This window comes from Phaseolus vulgaris, chromosome 11, assembly GCF_000499845.2.
Source record: "Phaseolus vulgaris cultivar G19833 chromosome 11, P. vulgaris v2.0, whole genome shotgun sequence".
Lineage (NCBI taxonomy): Eukaryota > Viridiplantae > Streptophyta > Magnoliopsida > Fabales > Fabaceae > Phaseolus > Phaseolus vulgaris.
This window is the reverse complement of record NC_023749.2, coordinates 3894674-3917973: the sequence shown is the minus strand read 5'-3', so window position 1 is coordinate 3917973 and position 23300 is coordinate 3894674. Positions and strand designations below refer to the sequence as shown.

At 29.6% G+C, this 23300-nt stretch overlaps 2 protein-coding genes and 1 long non-coding RNA gene across 10 annotated transcripts; 1 reads left to right on the top strand and 2 right to left on the bottom strand.

Moving 5' to 3' along the window:
- The first annotated feature begins 7118 nt into the window (after positions 1 to 7118).
- Positions 7119 to 11883, top strand: LOC137822688 (phosphatidylinositol/phosphatidylcholine transfer protein SFH3-like). Of its 8 annotated transcripts, none has more exons than XM_068630211.1 (15): positions 7119 to 7275; positions 7551 to 7665; positions 8151 to 8403; positions 8493 to 8592; positions 8686 to 8952; positions 9118 to 9195; positions 9264 to 9365; positions 9455 to 9504; positions 9733 to 9832; positions 9914 to 10006; positions 10118 to 10177; positions 10381 to 10806; positions 10918 to 10985; positions 11107 to 11240; positions 11543 to 11824. In XM_068630211.1, the coding sequence occupies exons 2-14, from the start codon at positions 7611 to 7613 to the stop codon at positions 11147 to 11149; spliced, it is 1695 nt and encodes a 564-aa protein (XP_068486312.1). In that variant the 5' UTR covers positions 7119 to 7275; positions 7551 to 7610; the 3' UTR covers positions 11150 to 11240; positions 11543 to 11824. The 8 variants fall into 8 exon arrangements, with proteins under 8 accessions (XP_068486312.1, XP_068487145.1, XP_068484092.1 ...); XM_068631044.1 differs by having other exon boundaries at positions 7121 to 7275; positions 9914 to 10009; positions 10918 to 10989; positions 11543 to 11883; XM_068627991.1 differs by having other exon boundaries at positions 7223 to 7275; positions 9914 to 10009; positions 11543 to 11804.
- Positions 10250 to 11653, bottom strand: LOC137827049 (uncharacterized). The gene is made up of 3 exons (XR_011083717.1): positions 11525 to 11653; positions 11058 to 11145; positions 10250 to 10950 (listed from the first exon to the last, which is right to left on the bottom strand). It is a non-coding gene; the product is annotated as an uncharacterized lncRNA (long non-coding RNA).
- Positions 11884 to 11959: 76 nt separating the features above from the next.
- Positions 11960 to 17100, bottom strand: LOC137821979 (phosphatidylinositol/phosphatidylcholine transfer protein SFH8-like). Its single transcript, XM_068627099.1, has 14 exons — positions 16794 to 17100; positions 16402 to 16705; positions 16215 to 16314; positions 15808 to 16074; positions 15643 to 15720; positions 15397 to 15498; positions 15247 to 15296; positions 15025 to 15124; positions 14832 to 14930; positions 14597 to 14710; positions 14144 to 14279; positions 12991 to 13391; positions 12302 to 12376; positions 11960 to 12218 (listed from the first exon to the last, which is right to left on the bottom strand). The coding sequence occupies exons 1-14, from the start codon at positions 16825 to 16827 to the stop codon at positions 12201 to 12203; spliced, it is 1878 nt and encodes a 625-aa protein (XP_068483200.1). The 5' UTR covers positions 16828 to 17100; the 3' UTR covers positions 11960 to 12200.
- Positions 17101 to 23300: the final 6200 nt, after the last annotated feature.

The following is a 23300-nucleotide window of genomic DNA, read 5'->3' as shown; positions in this document are numbered from 1 at the left end:
TATAAATGATAATTTGAAAGGATAAAAAATTATATATATATTAAGTAGTGGCACTTTTTTAATAAAATTTTAAAGTATAATTATTGAATTAGATTTTATATCTTAACAAATTATTAAATCTTATTAAATAATTTCTATACGCAGAACAATTTTATTCTAGATTATATAGAACTTATAATCATGTTTAATCAACTCAATCAAGGTAGATCTTTATATATATTAAAGAAAACATTTAGTATTAAATGGTTTACTATATTAAAATTTATAGAAATTATTTAATAAAAAATTAATAAATTGATATGATATTTATTAAATGAATTTTATACATATGGAAGATTAATCAAACAAATCATTTAGTATTAAAAAATTAGAAAAAATATTTAATAAATTAATTTGATTTATTAAATGTATTTGAAAGAATGCATTAATTAATGTTGAGTATTCATTCATTCTCTGAATAAACTCATATGAGATTAATTTATCTTTACTAATTATTTTTTTTACTAAAACTTTAATAATGATTTTGTTCCTAGGAAGATGAAACCTAGAGAACTTTCTCTGGGCAGGCTGCTGGGGCTTTGCTGTGATCTTTCCGGTCGTCACACTACTCATTCAGCTCTCAATCTCGGGTGAATGCCAAATGAGAGAGGTACCTGCAGAAGTCAGTCAGTAAAGATGGTGTTTGGCACTCGGGTATGTGTACAGTGATAATAACGTACCTTATTCATTGAAATATGTGTTATTTATATTATTTTAATGGACTTACCTTATTGGTTTGATTAGTGGAATGGATCACACTTATGGTTGCATTACCTAATTCTTAATGGTAATTTAGCTTCACTGACTTTGATTTGAACGTTAATGGTTATATGTGTCAATCGGTCAGGCTGTCCGTGAAAGTCTCGATCCACTCGGTCTTGTCCCATACCAGTACAAATTTTAAATATATAATTTTTTTGGAATTCATAATAATCATATTCAACCAAATTTATGTGTTTTTTTTTATTAAAGCATCTACATCAAAGGAAGATAAACATTAATTGGAATCCAAGAATACTAGTTAAAATTAAAAATGATTTTATTTTTTAAAAGCATAAAATTTCATTGTTTTATAATTGTACTTGATTTCTTATTAATTCAATAGAAACATATGATTTATTGACCAGTAACTTATGTACAGAAATATATAATCAAGGTTCATCAATCATAGACTAGTGGTAGTGAAAAAAAACCATACAAAAGTTTTATTGAAAGATAGTTTAATGATAATTTTGATCTGTATATTTCATAAAAATGTAATTTTTTTATTTTTTTTTTCATTTTGCAAAAATTCATTTCCTTGATTTTTAATTTCTGTAGTTTTGTTTTCAATTTTTACATAATTTTAACATTTTAAATGTATATAATTAGTTTAAATTTAAATTTAATTATCCATCCATAATAATGTTGTTTTGGATATCACACACTGACGTATTATTATATATTCGTAATTTTTTTACAATCTTGAAAAGGATAGCAATTATAAAAACCCCTTACCATATTTAATTTAATAGCGATTTAATGTATTTTAAAACTAAGAGTTAAGAATAATTAAGAATCAAGATCTGAATCGAAATTCTAAAATAATTAAATTTAAAACCTAATTATACTTTTTTTTAAAATACGTTATCAAAATTACAATTAAGAAAAACAAATCAATCTAACAGTAAAAATTAATTTGGTAATAATAGGGAGGTTGAGAAGGTATTTTTGGAATTCAATTGTAGGGATAATTAAAAATGCAGGTACGTAATATTAATGCAACAAGTAAAAGCAAATGCGGGCCCCACAGTGTTAAGGGCGGAAAATTTGTATACACCCAATGATATTGTGACACTTGTCAAATTTGCATCGTATTTTCCGTTATTGATCTTGGTCGTCCACGTGGCAATAACATGGTACATCTAGCTAATTAATTGTAATTAATAATGTAGGTACTAACTAAATTAGATTATCCAAACACTTATATTTCATTTTTATTTCAGATAATTTTTTGCTGGTGGAATCTTGACCGTCCATTTATCTACTAAAAACAAATGTAATTTTCAATTGATTTCCATTTCATTTGAAACTTTCCTAATGTAAGGCAAATGTGTCAAATTTTGGAACAGTTATATGAAAGTTATGTTTGTTGGCATAAATGAGTTTAATTAATTTATATTAAATTAAAAAACTATTTTAATCCAGTATATTGCAATTTCAGAATCTGTATTGAGTTATTTATTTATTTACTATCAATTTTTAAACTGAATATAATATATTAAACAAAAATCATAATCAATGTATTTTAAAAATATAGTGGAAAAGCAACATAAAAATCGTTCAAATTCGTACGTGTATGGTAAACTAATGAAACTTGTAATGAACTAGGACAATGTACAAATAACAAATAATAATAAGGAGAAATTTATATAGTTTTTTATTTTTTTTTCAAAAATTCACTTCAATATCTTATTCTGACATTTAAATGTAAATTTTACAGTATTATATACCTCGATAAAATCTATATTTTATTAAAACTAATACGTAGAGATTTGTATTTTGATTGAAATTTGTTTCAATATCCTAAAACATTTTACATCTTTTAGGTGTTAAAGTTAGTTACTATTTATATACATTTTTAATTAATTAAAATACCTTTTTAAAGATAAGAATATGATAAAAAAAATGATTGATTTTAGTTGACAAAAAAAATTAATATTTATTTATAAATTATTTTGTATATCACAGAAGAAAAAATTTCAATGATGTAACAATAATTGATATGGAAGGTTGTCCTTAAAAGCAAGAAAATATAAACCAAAATTCTCTTTATGAACACATTGTTTATGGTACACTTTCAAATGGTCAGGTTTCAGGCTTCACTTTCACTAGTTAATAAAATTATCCTCATTCTTCGGAAAACCCAAAGTGTAAAAAGTAAAAAAAAAAAAAGTTATTGACTGACACTAAGTTCAAATTATCTATCATGGTTTGTGTTATAATATAAAATTTAGTGAGATAAGATACTACAAGAAAAAAATGATGTATTTTTTTTAATTATTATTTATTGTTATATTAATATTAAAAATAAATTGTAGTGGGTGGAATATATTATAATTATATTTTTAATATTACGTATATAATTATTATAATTAATATTATTTATATTATGAAAAATTTTAAAATTATTAAGATTATCTATATTTTTAATATTGTTAATAAAAATATTTATATTAATAATTAATATTAATATTAAATTTACTTTTTGATATAGATTCGTAGATAAAATTTGTAAATAATGTGAAATTTATTTATGGACCGATATTTGTGAGCGAGTAATAATTTGTAAGTAAAACTGAATTTATTTACAAATTTATATATGTGAATAATATTTCGTAGATAATATTAAATTTATTTACAAATATAGACATGTAAGTAATATCCATAGGTAACATTAAATTTATTTAAGAATTTATATCCGTAATATATATAAGTAATGTTGAATTTATCAACGAATTTAAATCCCTCCGTAAATCTCATTATTTGTATAGTGATATATAAATAGAGTTAATCATTACATCTAATGATATATTGTTATTTTTAAATTTAAAAGTTCAGTTATTCTTATTATTATTATTTATGCAAATGGCTTCTCATATTCTTCCTATGATGCTTAGAATCACGATAACTCTTGTTAGTGTTAGTATTTATCTAGTAATCTTTTAGTTTAAAGGTGTTAACCCATCTAAAATATGAAAAGTACCCAGAGATAATTTGATTTAGTTATAGATTTTCAAGAATTCTCACAATAAACAAACAAAAATTTATGGGATTCTTGTTTTAGTTCTATTACTATTTAGTATCCATTTATACATTAATTCATGCCCATTTACATATAAAAGCAGAATACAAGTTTGGTGGTTTATCTTAGCATGAAAAGAAGGGTGAAGTTATTAAATCTTAAATATTGAAGTGAAAGAATAAATTACGTGGGAAAGAGGACTTGTACAAAAATAGACATGGAAGCATTTCCTTCTATCAACCAGCCTATTGGTAGATGAAAGCAGTTGGGAAAAATGACCCTAACTCTTTGTCTTTTTTCACTCTTTTTCATGTGAGACCAATAAGCCTTAATAGTTTGAAGAAAACTCTTATCTTAGCATTTTATATTTATATGAACTTCCAAGAACTATAGTTATGCTCTTTTTCTACTAATCTATATATACTTTGACCTCAAATAGGGAAAGTTGAATGAACGTTTCAACTAACAAAAGTGCAAAGTCAACCAACTACAAGACTAATCATCATAGACCTGCTATAGCTCATACACTTTAATCTTGCTTTTCTTAATTGCTGAAGAATATTTCTTCTGTATTCACGTAAAATTTCAGTTTTCATTTAAGATAAGAAGTTTTCATTTCAGTTTTCACGTGTTCGGCTTCTCAATTCAAACATTTAAGTGTATTAGCTTGGTGAGATAGACTAATTTGAGATATATCTATTTCGGCGTAAGGTAAGTAACGAGTTCAATGGTTTGTCATTAGGTCGGTCGAGACGTTTGGTCGTCCATATTAAGGGGATGACTAAAAGCAAAACCACATGGTGAATAATTGAAGTAGTTAAAGGTATATATATTTTCGATGTAAATAAAAAATGTTAGGAGTAATGTTGCATTATACTAAAAAACTAAAGGTGCACAATAGCAAAATATTCTTGTTGTTGATATTATATTATTGTTGAAATTATATTCTTGTTGACGAAAATTGTTAAAGAAACGTTTATAAATAGGGTTTGAGACAAAGCGTCCTCATTCGTTATAAAGAGTCGAAGTGTGATCAACAGGTAGAATTTCATTCATTACAAAGCGTCATCATCTCGATTCAATACACCAAGCAAAATCGTTTTAACACCTCAGTATCAAGTCCGATAGAAATCAATCGACGAGAACAACTCTTATGTTAGGCATAACTTGATATCTGATACTTTAAGTGATAACAATTATATGTCATTGTGTGAAAAAAAATATTATTAAAAAAAATAAAATATATGATAAGATAGGAAACTTCTTTTCAATTGCTTTACTTTAAGTTTTTCCGAATTTCATGCAGGGAGAAGCTACATTATCAGCACACTGCAAAGCAGAAAAAAAAAACCATGGTTACATCTAATGATAGGATGAAAATGGATGTGTCAGTAATTGAGAAAATGATTTATCATCTATGAAATATGATATAATTAAACTGTTCTAAATATCAAAAGATGAAAGGTAAGAAAGTTCAATCTTTAGTCCAATAATTAAACTGTTAGGATATCATATTCAATAGACATAAACCAATTATAAGAACCAAAAGTTAATTCAATATACTGCTTTTTTACATAATAATATACAACTTTAAAATAAAAATTCTATATAAAGCTATGTATAATTAACTAGGTAAAACATTAGAAATATAATCATTTCATTGAAATAAATTAATAATATTTTTAAATATATAGAAATCTTTCCATTTTTATACTTTTACTTCGCATTTAGATAGATAATTTCATTATTTATAAGAGATTCAAATACATTGGATTTTAATTAATTTTGTTTTAAATTGTTTTATTTTTTAAATATTTTGTTTATATAAAGGAAATTCAAATTTATTGATTTTTTTTAATAAAGTATTTCAATTATTACAAAAAAATATTAAATAATTGTTAATAATATTAATATTGATTTTTTTTAGTTAATATATAGTTAAAATTATTTTATTGTCAAAGTTTGCCAATATTTTTTCAATTTATATTAACAAAACTTTTATCAATTGACATCACCCAAAATTATTTTCAATTAATATAATTCACAATTATTTAGACTAATATGGATCGGAATTTATTTTTACAACTTGGAGATTTCGGGATTTATTTTAGAACGTGAAGATTTTGTTGACTTGCTAAAAAAATAAACTTCCCCAATTAACATTGATAGAAAACAATTATAGTTAATATTTGTTGAAATATCAGAAAAAAAAACTAACAAAAAATAACATTAATCTTACTAATAAAAAAAATCACTAGAGACATTGATAACCGTTATAAACAAGGTTGAGATAGTGACACAAATAAAATATATATATATATAAAGTATAATTTGAAAATTTCTAATTAAGTAATTGAGTTACTCATAAAATTTAGAATTTTAATTTGTTTCAAAATTATTGATTAGATAACATATTTTTATAGTAGACCATTCAAATATTTTTATAAAAAAAAACTATTCTCTTAAAATTTTCATCCAAAACACACTATTAAATTATTAATAAAATAGCCATCTTGGTCACCAGTAGATTAACAAGTTTTTCAGGTTTGAAAGTACAAAACTCTTCCTAATGTTAAAAAAATAATTAGAGAAATGATATATTGACCACTTACATCAATAGAATGACAATGCGGAACAAACTATGCGGACAGTAAAAAGCGCAAGACGGACTCAGTAATTCAACAACTGATCCACTTAAGTTGTATTTTATCTTAATTGATGTTGGATTATGTTTGAAATGGAGGAAGGTTGATGTTTTATATAAGTATCCATAAGTTCAATTTTTTAATTAATTTATATTTAATTTTTTTATAATTATTGAATTTCTTTATATATATATTTTTTATAATTAGTTTGCATTCATTAAGCGGAATCCATATTGTCATATCTACAACCCTAATTATTTTTCTAAAGTTTTAGTTTTTGCATGAAAAGATAAAAATACTATTTTTTTTTCAAATTATCAATCACATATTATATATAAAAATAGGTTTTCAATGTATCATTAATGAGAAAATTATTAGTTCTGGTTAACCAGATTTACATGTAAGTGACAAGTTAATCAAAGTGTAACTAGAATAAGTTATAGAAAATCACAGTTAAAAGATATTAAATACTATAAATAAAAAGAATAAACATATATGTTAAAGAAAACCTAGAATAGCAGTAAAGAAGATAGAAAGTATATGAATGAATTGGTTGGGTTGCGTATTATGAAAGAATGGAGTTGCATGCATTTCGCCAACACCATCTCCATCTGTATTCCTTCTAGTAGCAACACAAGCTCAAAAGAAACATGTCATAATATAAGTAACAAAACAAAAAACGGCAAACTCTAAAAATGAGTTGTCTTCCCTTTTTCGCTCTTCTATATATCTGTCAGATTTTTATTCGGATCATAAATTTACATTTTTTTTTTGCTTTTGCAACGCCTATATTCCTGCAAACCAAAGGTATTTCTCCTACTATTCCTTCTCATTCAACTCCATTGTCTCCCTGATGTTGATTCATCAACTTTCCAAGCCCCCATAGGCCATATACCTTCTTCAACTGCACTTTATATATCATTATATATATCTATATCTCATTGTAAGAGTATCTTTATTCTTTTGGCTTTTTTGTTTTTTTCCAATGCTTTCTGAATATATTTGAAAAAGGGTTGATATTGGTGTGTGTAAGAAATGGTTTTTCAGCTTCTAACATGCTTGATCTTATTTGATGGCTTAAGCTAAGGAGTAGGCACGTTGAATATTGTTAATTCTCTTCTACCTTACGTCGATAATCAATCATGTGTGACATTATAGCTATGCCGTCCATGCCTATTACAGATCGACCTGCTAAAGGTGGTAAATCTATGCTATTGCAATTTCATTCCCTTTGCATTCTTGCTTGTTTACTTGTATATATATGTTATGCATGTGCTGTGAAATAAATTTTTGCATGTTGTTCAATGTATGAAGATGAGCAGAATGAAATCAAATGATTATATATCTGACAGGCATTTACTATTTAGAATGCTCTTATTATTATAAAGCTTATTGATCAATTAGAGAAATCATTGATAGAAATGGAGATGATTTAGTTCTGTGATTGCCTTTGTAATTAATTATATCTGAACCTGTGATCAATGCAAGAATTATTGAGGTATGAGAGAGACATTTTTCTTACAAGGGTAGAGTGATTGTAATGTGTGGTTGATAAGAAAAAGAAAGAAGCTAAAATTCAAAGTTAATGTTGTAGTATTATTGGAAGAAGGTATTCTTTGTTGTTAATGAAGATCTGTAGTTTATTTCTGTTCAAACTTCTGATAGCAATTTTGCGAAAACAGGTGTTGAGATGGAATATTTAGAGGATGATAAGAAGACAAAGCTTGGCTCTTTAAAGAAGGTAGCAATCAGTGCATCTTCAAAGTTCAAGCATTCCTTGCAAAAGAAGGGGAGGAGGCATAGCAGGGTTATGTCTATTGCTATTGAGGATGAAGTTGATGCAGAAGAGTTACAATCCGTTGATGCTTTTCGCCAAACACTCATCTTGGAAGAGCTATTACCCTCAAAACATGATGATCATCATATGATGTTAAGGTTATGACTTAGTTTCTTGTTCCTTTTTTGATATACTAATAGCTGTAGTATGAGTTGTATCATTTAATGCCTTATAAATGGAAACCCAGGTTCTTGAGAGCAAGAAAATATGACATTGAGAAAACAAAACAAATGTGGGCAGATATGCTTCAGTGGAGGAGGGAGTTTGGTGCTGACACAATTATGGAGGTAACTTCCTGTGGATAAAGAAAAAAACAATGTTCATAAATATACTTTTTTCTATGGTAGTTTAACCGAAATTTCTTCTGTTTTCTTATTAAGGATTTTGAGTTCAAGGAGTTGCAAGAAGTTCGAAAATACTACCCACAAGGGAATCACGGAGTTGATAAACAAGGGCTACCTATTTACATAGAAAGGTTGGGCCAGGTTGACTCTAACAAGCTGTTGCAGGTCACAACTTTGGATCGCTATCTTAAGTACCATGTGAGAGAATTTGAGAGGACATTCCTTGTTAAGTTCCCTGCTTGTTCCATCGCAGCCAAGAAACACATTGACCAAAGCACAACAATCTTGGATGTGCAAGGAGTGGTATGTGTGAAAATATGCAGCATGTGTAGTTTTTACTTTTTATTCTATGTACAAATAAGCCAGAAAGAGTAAAAGTTCACCATAGCACCTTCATTAAATGTTAGCATGCATAACTATATGTAAAAGAAGTTTCACACCAGTGCTGACTAGTATGTTTTTGTTCAGGGTCTCAAAAGTATGAACAAAGCTGCAAGGGATCTCATCCAGCGTCTTCAGAAGATTGATGGAGACAACTACCCAGAGGTACTACTTCAGGTTCCTAACTAAAATGTCATCTTCTGAATTTAACCTCACTGAACTTTTCTTTTCAGACCTTAAATCGTATGTTCATCATTAATGCTGGTTCAGGATTTAGGCTGTTGTGGAACACTGTCAAGTCATTCCTTGATCCTAAGACCACGGCCAAAATCCATGTAAGCAATTTTTATACACTTTTCACCATCAAGCAATGTTGGTTTGAGTTAAGTACAAGCATTCAACAGATTACTGCTTTATCTGCCAGGTCCTAGGTAACAAATACCAGAGCAAGTTGCTTGAAATCATTGATGCCAGGTAAATGTTTTTCTCAATTCTCGTTGAAGTATTTTTATCTCATTCTCATCTGAATTGAAATTTACCACATTAAGGACATACTGAGAGACAGTTTAGATTGAGTAAAGAGTAATAACGATCTCTGATCATGTTGATTAATGGGGATGTTCTCTTAACATGTTGGTGTATTGAATAACAACATTACTATTTAAGGCTATACATAACACATTTTCTTATATTACTTACCAGTGAACTTCCAGAGTTCTTGGGTGGTACTTGTACCTGTCGAGACAAAGGTGGTTGTTTGCTTTCAGACAAAGGACCATGGAATGACCCAGAAATCTTGAAGGTAGTAAGATCAAAGTCTTTTTTTCTGCTGTGTAATTAGGAAAAGATAGTAATGAAGTGATGTTTTCTTTGGATGCATTAGATGGTTCAAAATGGCGAAGGAAAATGCAAGAGAAAAACTTTATCCGGGATTGAAGTGAAAACCATCATTGAGGAGGATACAGCATGTCAAAAGGTGGTCAGTTGCCTACTTCACAATTTCAAATTCAGTTTTGCTCTGAAACTTTCTTGCCATCATCTGTTTGCCAGAAAATCTGATGACTTGAATTTTTTCATATAATGTTAGGAATACGATTCTTTAAACAAAGAATCTGCAGCCGTGGAGCATCCCAGTACTAGTCCAAAAGTAAGTTTCTTAGGTTTTCGATCATTTCATGTTTCCATTCTATATGTATTTATCTATAAACTCTAGCCTATGTATCTTTATAACATTCAGTAATTTTCATGGTGGGGAACAATAACTTTTTGCATGAATTACAAATCAAATGATTGAAGAAAACATAACTGCAGAGTTGACCTTCTCTTTGGGTACTCCCCTTATATTGGCAGGTGACCTTTGCCCCAGTGAATAATACATCATGGGAAAAAACAGAACAAAATGATGAGTTAGGCCTTTCTAAAGATTGTTCGCCTAGCAACAACAGTTCTAAGGGGTTTAGAATCCCTTTTACTGGTGGAATCATGTCCATTATTATGGGAGTGATAGCAATGATCCGAATGGCGAAGAACATGCCAAGGAAAATCACTGGAGCTGAGTTGTTTGGTAACACAGCATATTGTAGTAGCAACGAGATGAAAACACCTGACATTTCCATGGATGATCAAATGCCCATGATGAAGCGCATCGTTGAACTAGAAGAGAAGGTGAATGAGCTCTCTAAGAAACCTGTCATGCCACCTGAGATGGAAGAATTGCTGAATAAAACCCTTAACAGAGTCAGCACGCTCGAGCAAGAGTTGGTTATTACCAAAAAAGTACTGTTGCTTTTCCTTCTTACTACAACATCATCATCATTTGAGAAAAATATTGATATATGATAACAAAGAATCTTATATTTCTGTAACTCTTTTTTCTGTTTGCTGTAGTCACTTGACGATGCCTTTACCCGACAAGTAGAGCTTCAAACTCAAATTGACAAAAAGAAAAAGAAGAAGTTCGTAAGTTATATGAAGCTTGATTTTGATATATTATAACTTTCAAAGTTCGTAAGGTATTATTATATTACTTGTGCATAGTGCTTTCCCTTACACAAGACTTTGGGTTCGTGATTGCAGTTCCGCTGGTAAAGTGTTGGGCATCCATTGCTGTCTGACCTGAATCAAATCAAATATTTAACATTAGCAAGAGTTGTATATTATTGGAGGCGTTCCTTTTTTCAGCCCCATCGGATCCTACTACATTCACCTCTGTATAATTTCTCCTCTCTTTGAATGAAATCTTCTGTATATATACAGTGCAACCTCCCTGGAAATTTTGTGTCCATATGAATCTATATAGCTATGTAAATAAGATTAGGTGTTAAAATAACAAGGAAAGTCAAGTTCCGTAAAATGATTTATACCCCGTCAATTTATTCCTCGTAATCTACAATTTTGAAAAAAGATATTTCAAAGTAATTAGTTTTTTTCGTAAAGACAAGATTGTTAAATTTTGATATTATTATTATTATCACTACATTCAAAATCTACTTACACTAACTAGTTGAACCAGATGACAGACGTTTCCGTCAGCATAATCCCCTCTGTTCCTGTTATCCTAGATTCGTCCCTGTGATGAAGTGAACTTCGTTCCAACCTTCTGAGACACTGCACTTACTACTTGATTGACAAAGGGATCTTCACTTCAACCATCAACCACAGCAAAAGGGTTAGGCCAAACAATCCACATATTTACTGTATTGTACTGTGTACACAAGCCCTTACCATCATAACCTTTTAATTTGAGAAATAAAATTATCAATGTTCGCGTGCCTTATTTATACGGATTTAGCCCGAAATATGCCCGTTTCCTTAATGCATTAACTATAAATGTTGAGGGATTATTTATTTTTTAGTTTTTTTTCCCACTCGATATCCCCCAAAATCGATTAATATTCAATGCAAGTTATGAGATAAGAAGAACAAACGCTTCTCCAGCCAACAAAAGACAATCACACCAAATAAAACAAAGGCTGCCAGAGCAAAAACAAAGCTTGTGTTTAATCCGGCAAAAGCTATTAGCTATACACGAGTTTGAAACAATTCTCGAATGTACTCATTAAACAGAAAATCAATGTTCAGGGTTCAGAATAATGTGCAAGGTGTCAGCACTACGAACACCGTAATTCGAAAACACCTCTCCCAGAGTCCCTTTATCAGCCAGCCAAAACTCACCAGCAAAACTTCTTCTGATAAACAACAATATATAAATATCAGAAATTTGCATAACATCCATAAAACTGTATTAAAAATATAGAAGAAACCAACTTACCCGCAACTTAGCTTCTTCTTGACTATCAATGTAAGCGAGCAGCTCTTCTTGCCTCATTAATGCTTCATACAGAGCCTATCGAACAATCCAGAAAGTACAAATGTAACAGTATTCTTCAGGTAAGGAAACAGTACGAAACTAAGTACTCATCTTCACGGTCAAATATGAAATTTACACCCGAACATAAACAGGAGAGAAAAATAGATGTATGCATAAAGAGAACATAAGCACAACTTCAATAACCAATTTGCCTAATTCACCATGAAATGAAACTGTAAAGAAATTAACATCTAAAATAATCAAACTGTTATAACACAAATACACCCGTTTACCAAACAGCACATGACATATAGATTTGATTGGCTAAGAGGTGATATAGGAAAGTTAAATAAAATATTGATTTTTCTCTTTCTCTGGTTTAATCCTTTAACTTACAATAACTATCATACCTCAGTTCCACATAGACAGACAAAATTGGTTAGAATTTTAATATAAACAGACACGAAAGATTATTCATTAAGGACGTGCTCATTATTATATTCGTATAGCAGCCAGCTAACAGAAAAGGTAGGATTTTAATTTTGCATTTAAAGATAACAAATAAAATAAGACATGGAAACACCTCAACGTAATTATCATGACTGCAGTTTTTCAAAGAATTATGGAAAAGCAAAAGTATAGCATCCTACCTTTTTAGTTGCAATTAGCTCTGCTTCCAAAGCATCCACCCGACATACAGCAGCATTTAGCAATTCCACTTTCTCATAAGGCATCTCAGATGGTTTAGATTGGAGTGTGTCAACCTTCTCTTCAAGCTCGCCTAACCTTTTCATCATTGAGGAAAGGAGTTTTGCCTCTGTATGTGCTGGAGTTGGTGAAGGAGGATGATTGTCTTCGGTTGTTGTATTAAGGGGTGTCTCTGACGTGCACTGATCCTCATTAGATGATGAGGCAGGAAGTTTCTTGGTCACACGGTATGCAACTGAATGGAAGAGAGTAAGCAGCGTCATAAAGAAAGCAGTTAGAGCCACCACCATCCGAGCTTGAATCCCTTCGGGAGTTTTTGGAGGGTTAGGGAGGGAAGGTGTTCCTGTAATACAAAATTAAATTTAACAATGCTGAAGAAAATTAAATTAAATAATTCAAAATCAAGAAAACGAGAAAAGAACTAGCTCTTCCTAAATCTTAAAGCCAGGACTTCTGCAAGTGCTTATAATCCCAAATAAATCTCACCCTGACAACATATACCAGGTCAGGGATCAACTGTTCCAACAATACCTTAAACTATCAGGTGTAGATCCCGGTTTCTCTCTAACTTACTAGAAATTATACAACACGCCAGATATAAAACACCATTTTCATAAATTGAAGTTCACTAACATGTTTATCAACTTGTTGAAAAAATTAAAAAGTCAAAAAATGGGGGCATTACATAAAAATAAGGGGGTGGATTACTAACAAGAGTATAAGCGTTAAAAGAAAATCAAGTCATGTCTTCAATAGCCTATCAAAAAATATAAGTTAATTTCAATCAAACATTGATTAATCAAAATTCATTATTTAATTGGGTATAATCTTTTATATAATGACACAATATAAGGCCAAAACTCATGACATTGATGCATTTACAGCCATCAAATGTCCTGCCAAGGTTAAAGCACAAATAGTGTCGCTATGCTGATAACGAAACAAGTTTTTAATGAGATTTAGTACAGAATGCAGATACAAATTTTTAAACATCGGGGTAATTTTTTAAGCATCGTTATTGTTTTTGGTGAATAAGCACCATGAGAAGTTCATACAACAGGTAAATATAGTAACAATACGATAGAGTTGTTTAACCTTTTGAAGTTTGAGCCCTCAGTGATGCTTGTTTCTTCCAGCCAGCATCAACAGCTTTGTCCACCATCGGAACATATTCATCATACCCAGCCAAGATACTACCACCAACATAGCTTGACTTTCCAACAACCTTAGCCTAACAAAGAACACAAAATATAAATAACTTCTGTGTTTGGAATAGACCAGGGAAAATCCTAAGAACAAGTTCCTTGAGAAGCATTATATTTTGATCATCCTCATTAATCTTTAATTGTAGTGAATATCTTGTATATAAATACAATTAATGAAATATATGTTAAATTAAAAAGTAATAGGAGTAAGAATAATCAAAGAAAAATTTGCAGCCAGTAAAGTTATTAAGTGGAGAGGCAGCGCACAAAAAAACTATAATCAATTGAAACTTCTGCCAATTTAATGAAAACTGAGTAAACAGATCCGAAGATCAACACTTACTTCCTCACGAACAGGTGTCAACCTCAAGTGAGAGTAGCTCTTCATCGCTTTTGGAGAAGCAATATCTTCAGCTTCAGACCCTGATTCAGCTGTGGATGTGTCACTTCCTTTTACCTGCAAGAAAGAATTCACACATTCCATAAGGTTTCTAAATGAAAAGGGGCCTGAAGAGATACAAAGGAATCAATTCAGACTCCACCAGGTTCGAGCAATAATAAACCATACAACATATTACCATTGGGTATTGTGGGCTGGCATATGCAATAACCTTTCCTTCACTGTTTAGAACTTTTACCACAGGCCTTGCTCTTCGTGCTTCGCCACTAAGAATCATCTGCAAATTTCCCCGTGCAATTAACAGTTAGCATGTGGCAAGATTCATATCATATAGCGCGTGTTGAGCATTTTAGAAAGAAACATCAGTCTACCTTCAAAATTTCAGGGTTTTTCCAGGGTCCTTTATCAGATCTGAGGCAACCACCCTGATCTGCACATGTACAGGTACCTCCCAGAAATTCCGGCAACTCACTTCATCAAGTGCACACAAATATTAGGCGTTTTAAGGATGGTGTAAAATGATAGTGATGGTTAAAGCATATAAATTAAAATTTTCTAACACTTGGATAGTGAGAAATAGGCCTATTGAGTACCTGGCATCGATTACTTCAAGCAATTTGCTTTGATACTTATTTCCAAGAACCTGAGTAATATTTCCAAACAGGCACCAAGAAATATCAGCAGTCATAAACCAACAAAAAAGGAGACTTATGCAACTAGAATATGTAAAAATTTTAACATACATGGATCTTTGAAGTTGTTTTGGGATCAAGGAAAGACTTGACGGTGTTCCACAGTAACCTAAATCCAGGGCCGGCATTTATGATAAACATTTGACAAAGAGTCTGTATCATTAATAAGAAAAAACAAATCAATCATCACCAACCATTGACACCTTAGTAAAGTTCTTTAAATTATCCCACAACGGATGAAATCAAAAACAGGAACGTAACGTAACAAGGGATTACTCAGAAACTGATATCACTCACCTCAGGGTAATTGTCACCATCAATCTTTTGTAACCGCATAATGAGTTCCCGAGCAGACTTTGTAAAGTTCTTGAGGCCCTAAAAGTTGAAACTACACCATAAATTTTCCGAATGTCACAGGAACACACAGACACATACAATGAGGAACAATTAACAGCAACATACCACGCCCTGAACATCTAATATCGTGGTGCTTGAATCTATGTGCCTTTTGGCGGCAATTGTGCAAGCAGGAAATTTTATCTTAAAAGCTTTCTCAAATTCCCGTACATGGTATCTCACATATCTATCCATGGTCGTAACCTGCATAAGTTTGTTCGGATCCACTTTCCCAAGTCTCTCAATGTAAACAGGCCTTCCCTCCCTATCGACACCGTGATGGCCATGCGGATAATACTTCATAACTTCATTTAATTCTACGAACTCAAAATCCTAACCCAAACACAAAACGTTAAGCAAAATATTGTCCAGAGTATGGAGCAATCCACAACAAACAAATCCAACCACCACAGAGGCTAATCTTGAACCCTACAGTAACCAGCAAATATTATCCGAATCCAATATGCACTTACCTCTATAATAGTGTCAGCACCAAACTCCTTTCTCCATTGTAGCATATCAGCCCACATATGCTTTGCCCTTTCAATATCAAACTTCCTCGCTTTCAGGAACCTGCAAAAATGTATAAAAAAAATCAAACAAAAAATAACAATCGAGTTTGTTTATTCAACACTTAATATTTATCTGATTAAGCCACACCTTAACATAACGTGGTAGTCATCGTGTTTTCCAGGGAGCAATTCGTCGATGATCAAGGATTGGCGAAATGCATCAACGGTCTGCTGCTCCTCGAAATTCCGAACATCCTCAATGGAAACAGAGCTGACACGGCCATCGCTCTTCCTTCTGCTGCTCTTCTTCTTCAGCGTGTGCTTGAACTTGGACGACGCATTCAGCGCCTTCTTCTTGAGAGATCCGATTCTGGTCCTCCGTTCGTCCTCGGAGTTCTCAAAATCAGATCTCCGCTCCTTCTTCTCATCGCTCCCGGAGAAACCTTCGAAACCTGCAAGGCAGAGCCAACACGAAACGTTTCATCAGCAAAAAAAGAAAACCTAACACCCTAAGAAAACAGAGAGAGAAAGAGAAGTTACATGGTCTGGCGAAACGGTCGAGAGGGCCGGACATTGTAGTGTGAAGAGTGAATGTGAGAGCTAAGTCACATTCAGCATTAAGCAAACCCTAAGATTATAGAGAAAGAAGAAGAAGAATGGCGCGAGTGTAGAGAGTGGAGTCGCGCGCGTGGAGCTGGAATAAGAAGAGAATGTTCGGGAATCACGAGGAGGAGGAAGAGGAGGAGGAAGAAGGAAGGAATGGATGTTTCACTCAGACACTGCTCTCTCTCTGTCCCTCTGCGACACTGTGCGTACAGTGAGTTTTACTTTTCCAGTTTCTCACCCTATAGATGGAATATTTTATTTTGTTTTTTTAGGTACGGTGACTGGAGTAGCCGGTGAAAGTCGGGACAGCTAGAAGGGACTGACACGTGGCGGTGGAAAGAAAATTTGTAATTGACAAGGGTCCAGTGATTTGGTGAGCAAGCAGGCCTAATCACTGGTGGCTACTGCCTACCCTATTGCTCTTGACCACTGACCAAAAAATAACAAAATTCTTCTCTTCCTTATTTATTACCAATCATCCAATTAAACTTTTTATTAAAGTCATTATCAATATTTAATATTTCCACTAAATAATAACTTTTTTTTTTCTGTAACCACATCTAATCACTCAGACCAATATCTAGGACTCTGTTTTTATTCAATTATTATAATATTTTTAACGTAAGTTTGGTATCTAGGATCATAGAGGGACAATAATAAGAACAATTGGCATGCCAAGAAAATGGGGTGTTTTAATAAAATAATAAATAATTAAGAAAAGCTTAGATCACGATCTTATTATAAAATAAATTAAACGGAAAAGCTGAATTATCGCCGAAAAGAAGGTTGTAGGGCAAAATCCGTATGAAACCTCCGTAACGGGACCCGCCACGAAAATTGTTGGTCGTTGTTGCATTGCTATTATAGTTGCAGAAGATGATGTTGACTATCTTTTGGGGTGAGAGTAACTGTTGCACTGCAATCTCTTTCTTCTTTTCTTTTCTCCTTTTTGAACTCCGTTACTCTTTTTAATTTTTTATTTCTCATATTAAAAATTCATTTATCTATATTAAATCTTCGTATACCCAAACAATTTTTCAAATCATAAAAAAATGCGTAGTGCAAATTATTTGTTGATTTTAATATATAATTTGCATGTTTAATTCGCTCTTCTGTGATGAAAAAGAAAAGAAAATGTGTTCCTTGTAAGAAAATAATGCTTATTACTTTATGCTAAGTTCCAAACAAGTTGCAAGTTTTTTATTAGTTGTTTTGATTTGAGTAACCTCTTTTGGTTGAGTAAGCCCTTTTTCATGAGAAATGCTTCAAAGAGCGGCAATCAATGGTATTCCCGCGTGAGATCATGCTCATGCATGTCCACTAATTGTTTCATTCTTAATTATTACCGGGTTCCACGGTTAATGTCCTTCGTATATCATGCAACAAAAATTAAAGGAAAATTCAATTTGATATGCTGGAATCTTCAACACATTTTTATCAATTCAGAACTAGGACAGACACTCATGGACACATATATAAAATGGATATAGATAGGAAAATATGTGTAATCTCTAAAATATAAGTAAGTGGATACAGATTTATATATTATATAATTATGAATTATATAAATTGAAAATAAAATTTTATATACATAAATATGTTTTAAATTTTTTTTTAGCAGACATATGTTTTTCATAGTTGGTTCAAAAAGATTTATTTCTATTTCTATAATCATAATGAAAATTTATACAATAAATTTGAGTTTTTAAAAAATTAATGTATTTTTTTTTTAAATTGTGTTACAACCGTGTTATAATTATCAGAAATCCAACAAATATTTTTTGAATTTGACACTTCATCAATATGTGTCCTACGAGTATTGGTATCCGTGTGTCCGACAATGACACACCATTTAAAATGAGTGTTCGAGTCTTGAGACATATGTGTGAAATTATATATTATAACGATCTAATAGCATATGACTTAATAAATTATCATTATGATGGGTTCTAAATAACTTTAATATGATATTAAGAAGTGAATTTTAAGTCTAATTCAACCTTAAAAAATCAATTTATAAGATTAAGTTTATTTCCACTTATATATCATCACCACAAAAAATCATTAAATAGAATTTTATATAACAAACTAATTAGTTACTGTTTGATTAAATTATAAATTTAAAAAATTATTAATATTTAAAATTATTTTTAATTGATTACTATTTAATAATTTTTTTATAGTATATAAAATATTTTTATTTTTATTGACATAAGAACTCCAACCGATTTTTATAACATTATGTCTAATCGATGTTAACATATTTTTATAACCTTGTCACACAAGACAACTTTATTATTATAATGTTATTTTGTCTTACTTACAATGTTTTCATGGTGGTTGTTGTCTTTATTATAACTCCCCATACTAGTGCTGCTATTAAATGGTGCAAGAACATGTGTTTCGAGAAAAACTCCCTCAGTTTGTGAAGCGTGTTTGGTGGATTATATTTATAATTAGTCATTCCAACCAGTTAATGTGTCTTCTCTTTATCAAAAATATCTGCTTTAATCCAATAATTAATGGTAGTTGGAATAAATTATCAAATCACACTGTTAAGATAAATATCCAGTGTAATATAAATTTAAATGGAGAAAAATGATTGTGGTGGATGGTGTTGAACTTGTTGCATTAAAATGTTTTTATTTTAAATCTAACTTCTAAATTAAACTATTTTGATTAGTGTGATGGTGGATTTTAAGTTCTTTATATACAGATTTTGGAAAATTCATATAAGTTAAACCACTGCTTGCTAATTGAACTTTGTGAAAAAAATGAGAAAAAATTACACTTACTTATTGAGGTTTTTTAAAATGATATTAATGTTTTTTTGGTAAGAATCTGTTTTATAAATACTTTATTATTTAAAAGTAATGAAGGTTCAAATAATTTTTTTTTACCTTTTAAGTTTTTTATTTCTCTAAACTTATAAAATAATTGAATCTTTATATTGCTTTCTAAGGCTACTCCTATTTTATTCTTTATTCAAAACTCATAACTTATAAGGTAATAAAGTTTACGACAATGTGATTTGATTATATTTTTTTATCTGAATATTATTTTATTTTTTAATGATTAAGAAAAATTTGTGTATTTTTTATCTCTTCTATGTAAAAGTAACAACAGCAATGTTTGTGGTAATACTCTTGTTCAAGGAGATTATAGCAACCAACAAATGATTTAATTCATGTAGTGATTTTTATTTGTACAAACATATGTTACCAAGTGTCATTATCTATTTGAATTTGAATTATCCTATTTTCTTAGTTATAAATTAATATAAATTGTTGTCTTCTATCTCATACTGGAAATTTATAATTTATTCTTAATGTTGGTCTAAATCGTGGTTTTTTTAATCTAAAATTCTAAAAACAAATATAAAGAGTCAAATTTAAAATTAATTTCTTGATTAAAATTATTTCAAGATAATAAATTGTTAGGAATAATTTTTACTATTTATTTATTTTATTTTGTTCTTAAAACTTTAATTATGAAATAATTAGTATTTAATAACTATTCTTAGATTTTGTTTTAAGAATGAATTATTATAAAGTAAGATTATAATAATATTACATAAAGTAATGTATTTTATTTATAATAATCGTTTTCAATCTTATTCACATTATAATAAAAGTAAATCTATATATATTATTTATCATGTAAAACTTACCAGTAATTTACTACATATGCCACATTCCTGTATGTCCTTTCTTTTCGAAATATAACTAGAGATTCTTAAATTAAAATTTATTTATACAAAATTATTTTAAGAAAAGTTTATTATTAATATATATATATATATTATTTATGTTTTATGTTTTTGTTTGGATTAGGAGGTGGATTTAAAGAAATTAATTTGAAATTATTTGAGGAAAACGTGAAGTTTAAAGAAAATGAAGAGAGTAAAGTGATATGATAAATGTGATTGGAATTTATTTGTGTTTAAAAATAATTAAAAACAAACTTAGTGTTAGAAATCCTATATCTTTAAAATTGTCTATACTTCTCTTTTTTATTTATAATGAAATGGTTCCGAGGTAATAAATTTAACTTTATACTCATTCTTATATTAAAATTATTTTAAAAATTGATATTTTATTATATAATAATTAAACTGTTAAATTTGGTGTTTATAAAAATGTCGTTCATTTTTATATTATAAACTTATTTTTTTATTCTAATAACTCCATTATTTTAAAGTCTATTTTTATTTAAAATATATGTTGAAAAAAAGGTGAAAGAAGGTAAAAAATATAATTATGTCTCTGATTTACATTTTACTTGCATATTTCTTTTTTCATTTCTGAGTGTTATAATATAAATAATTGTTTTCATTGTAATAAGAACATTTGATTAAGCAACAATATTATAGAAATTAAAGATATATAAGTTCACTAGGGATGAGTGCAGACCCGTGATGAAGGTATGAAATGAATTGATGAGAGGTCAAACATTGTCAGAAGCTGAAAATGTCTGAGAAATGGCAGAAAACAACATTGCATGTTTTGGACAACCAACGAACTTGGGTTGAAAGGTTGATGAAGATCTGCAGAATTTATCCATCATAAGTTCACATCAACTTCTGATTTATGCCACTATGCTACATTCCAACATATATGTTCTGTCACAATCGACATAACAGTTCAATTTGCAGAACATCCAAACATCCTCCATTGAAACAGAACTTGCTGCTTGATCAATAAATATCATACCTATACATAGTAGCTTCTTCTGCAACTGTTTCTGTAATATTTTTTTTTACAACTTGCCCCTCATTTTTTTATATTTCTTTTAAAATTACCATAGTCTCTGCACTTTAATTTTTAAACTACATTCTTCTCCAATGAGACAAATTCTCTCACTCTCTATATAGTATACTAGTTATTTAATTAAAATTTTATTACAGTTTTTTTTTCTAAATAATACAACGTCTTATAATAATAAGAGTTTATATAACAACACTTAATTTTTGTTATAAACACTTAGCTACATGTGTATTTTAACTCTAATTCATTAATTTTTAAGTTCTTAGTAACATATATTGGAAAGTTTCAAAAGATTATATTTTATAATATATATGTAGGTGTAAACCTCACTTTATAAGCTAACTTTATAAGCTAGTTGTGAGGTTAAGTTAAATTTAAAATTTAATTATTAATATGATATCAAAGTTATTTCGAGTTTATTCTAACGAGTATTTGTTAGGTTTATCATATTATTATCGAACCACCCATAATATGTATGTATCATGCACATAAGTTGACATTATTGGGCCAGTAATTGATATCCTTTTACTCAATAAACTGTAATTAATTAGCATGTTTCATTCACCAATCAAATCCACTTCATTAAAATTATCAATAGTTTTTTAAAAATAATAATTGAAATTCAATACCAAAATTCAATGAATTAACAACTAAGTCAAAGGGGAAAATCAATTTATATATATATATATATATAGTTAAACACTATATTACTGTCACTAATTTGTATTATCTAATTATTATTTCACTAATTGGATGTGATTCATTGATTTGGTTGTTTTTCTTATAACATAAATTGAAACTGTTTTTTTAGTGTGGTATGTTGTATTTGGATTAAGCTCAACAAGATTTACTTTTGTTGGCTTTTGCTTCCTTCACCTAAACAATTATAACCTGCATCTTATTAATTTCTAAAGTTTCAAATTTGCCCTTCTACATTTTTCAGAATTAGAAATTGAGAATTGAAAAATCTTATTTTGGAAAGTGAATTTTGGAAAACATATAATATATTTTAGAAAATAGAGTCTGAAAAACAAAATTCAAAAACATATTCTAGAAAGTGAAAAACTTAATCGATAATACATTTTATAAAAGGAATTCCGAAAAATAAAATTAAAAAACATATTTTAGAAGACTATTTTGGAAAATCTTATCTGAAAAGGTGTTTCGGAACCAAAATTAAAAAAAGTGTTTCCAAAATTCAAATCCGAAATACATTCTAACCTACACCTCACTTTTATTTAAAATCTAAAAAAACAATTATCTTATTTCACATTAATAACAGCAGGGTGCAGGTCAGAATTGATTGGGTGCAGAAAGCAAAAGTCACTTTTTTTTAAATTTGAGGTTTTTTTTTGTTTATACATTGAAATACAGAAACAATTGTATTGTTTGGTGCAACTAAAAGGATTATTCAAAACACAATAATTGATTATTTTGGGTGAAAGGGGGTTTGGATTATGGATCCCATGATTTTCTAGTGTCACCTTTCATACATTTTAGAATGAGTCTTTGATAGTGTAAAAAAATACATTAGATAAAGGAAATTGTGGGGTTGCAGATAAAGTTGAAGCCCATGAATAAAGTGATCATTTTGACCACTTGTCATGATAATTTTAAGGTGTGTTTTTTTTTCATCTCTTCCTATCATGCATCTCCAATAAGTTGTGGAAAATAT

Bases quoted from the DNA above. Each gene is read 5' to 3' on its own strand.
- LOC137822688 (XM_068627991.1), top strand. From the start codon at position 7,611: ATGTGTGACATTATAGCTATGCCGTCCATGCCTATTACAGATCGACCT. The intron at 8,953-9,117 runs GTATGTGTGAAA...GTTTTTGTTCAG, and splicing joins TCTTGGATGTGCAAGGAGTG to GGTCTCAAAAGTATGAACAA. The intron at 9,833-9,913 runs GTAGTAAGATCA...TGGATGCATTAG, and splicing joins ATGACCCAGAAATCTTGAAG to ATGGTTCAAAATGGCGAAGG.
- LOC137821979 (XM_068627099.1), bottom strand. From the start codon at position 16,827: ATGTCCGGCCCTCTCGACCGTTTCGCCAGACCAT. The intron at 15,721-15,807 runs GTATGTTGCTGT...TTCAACTTTTAG, and splicing joins TATTAGATGTTCAGGGCGTG to GGCCTCAAGAACTTTACAAA. The intron at 14,711-14,831 runs GTAATATGTTGT...TCTTTCTTGCAG, and splicing joins CCAGCCCACAATACCCAATG to GTAAAAGGAAGTGACACATC.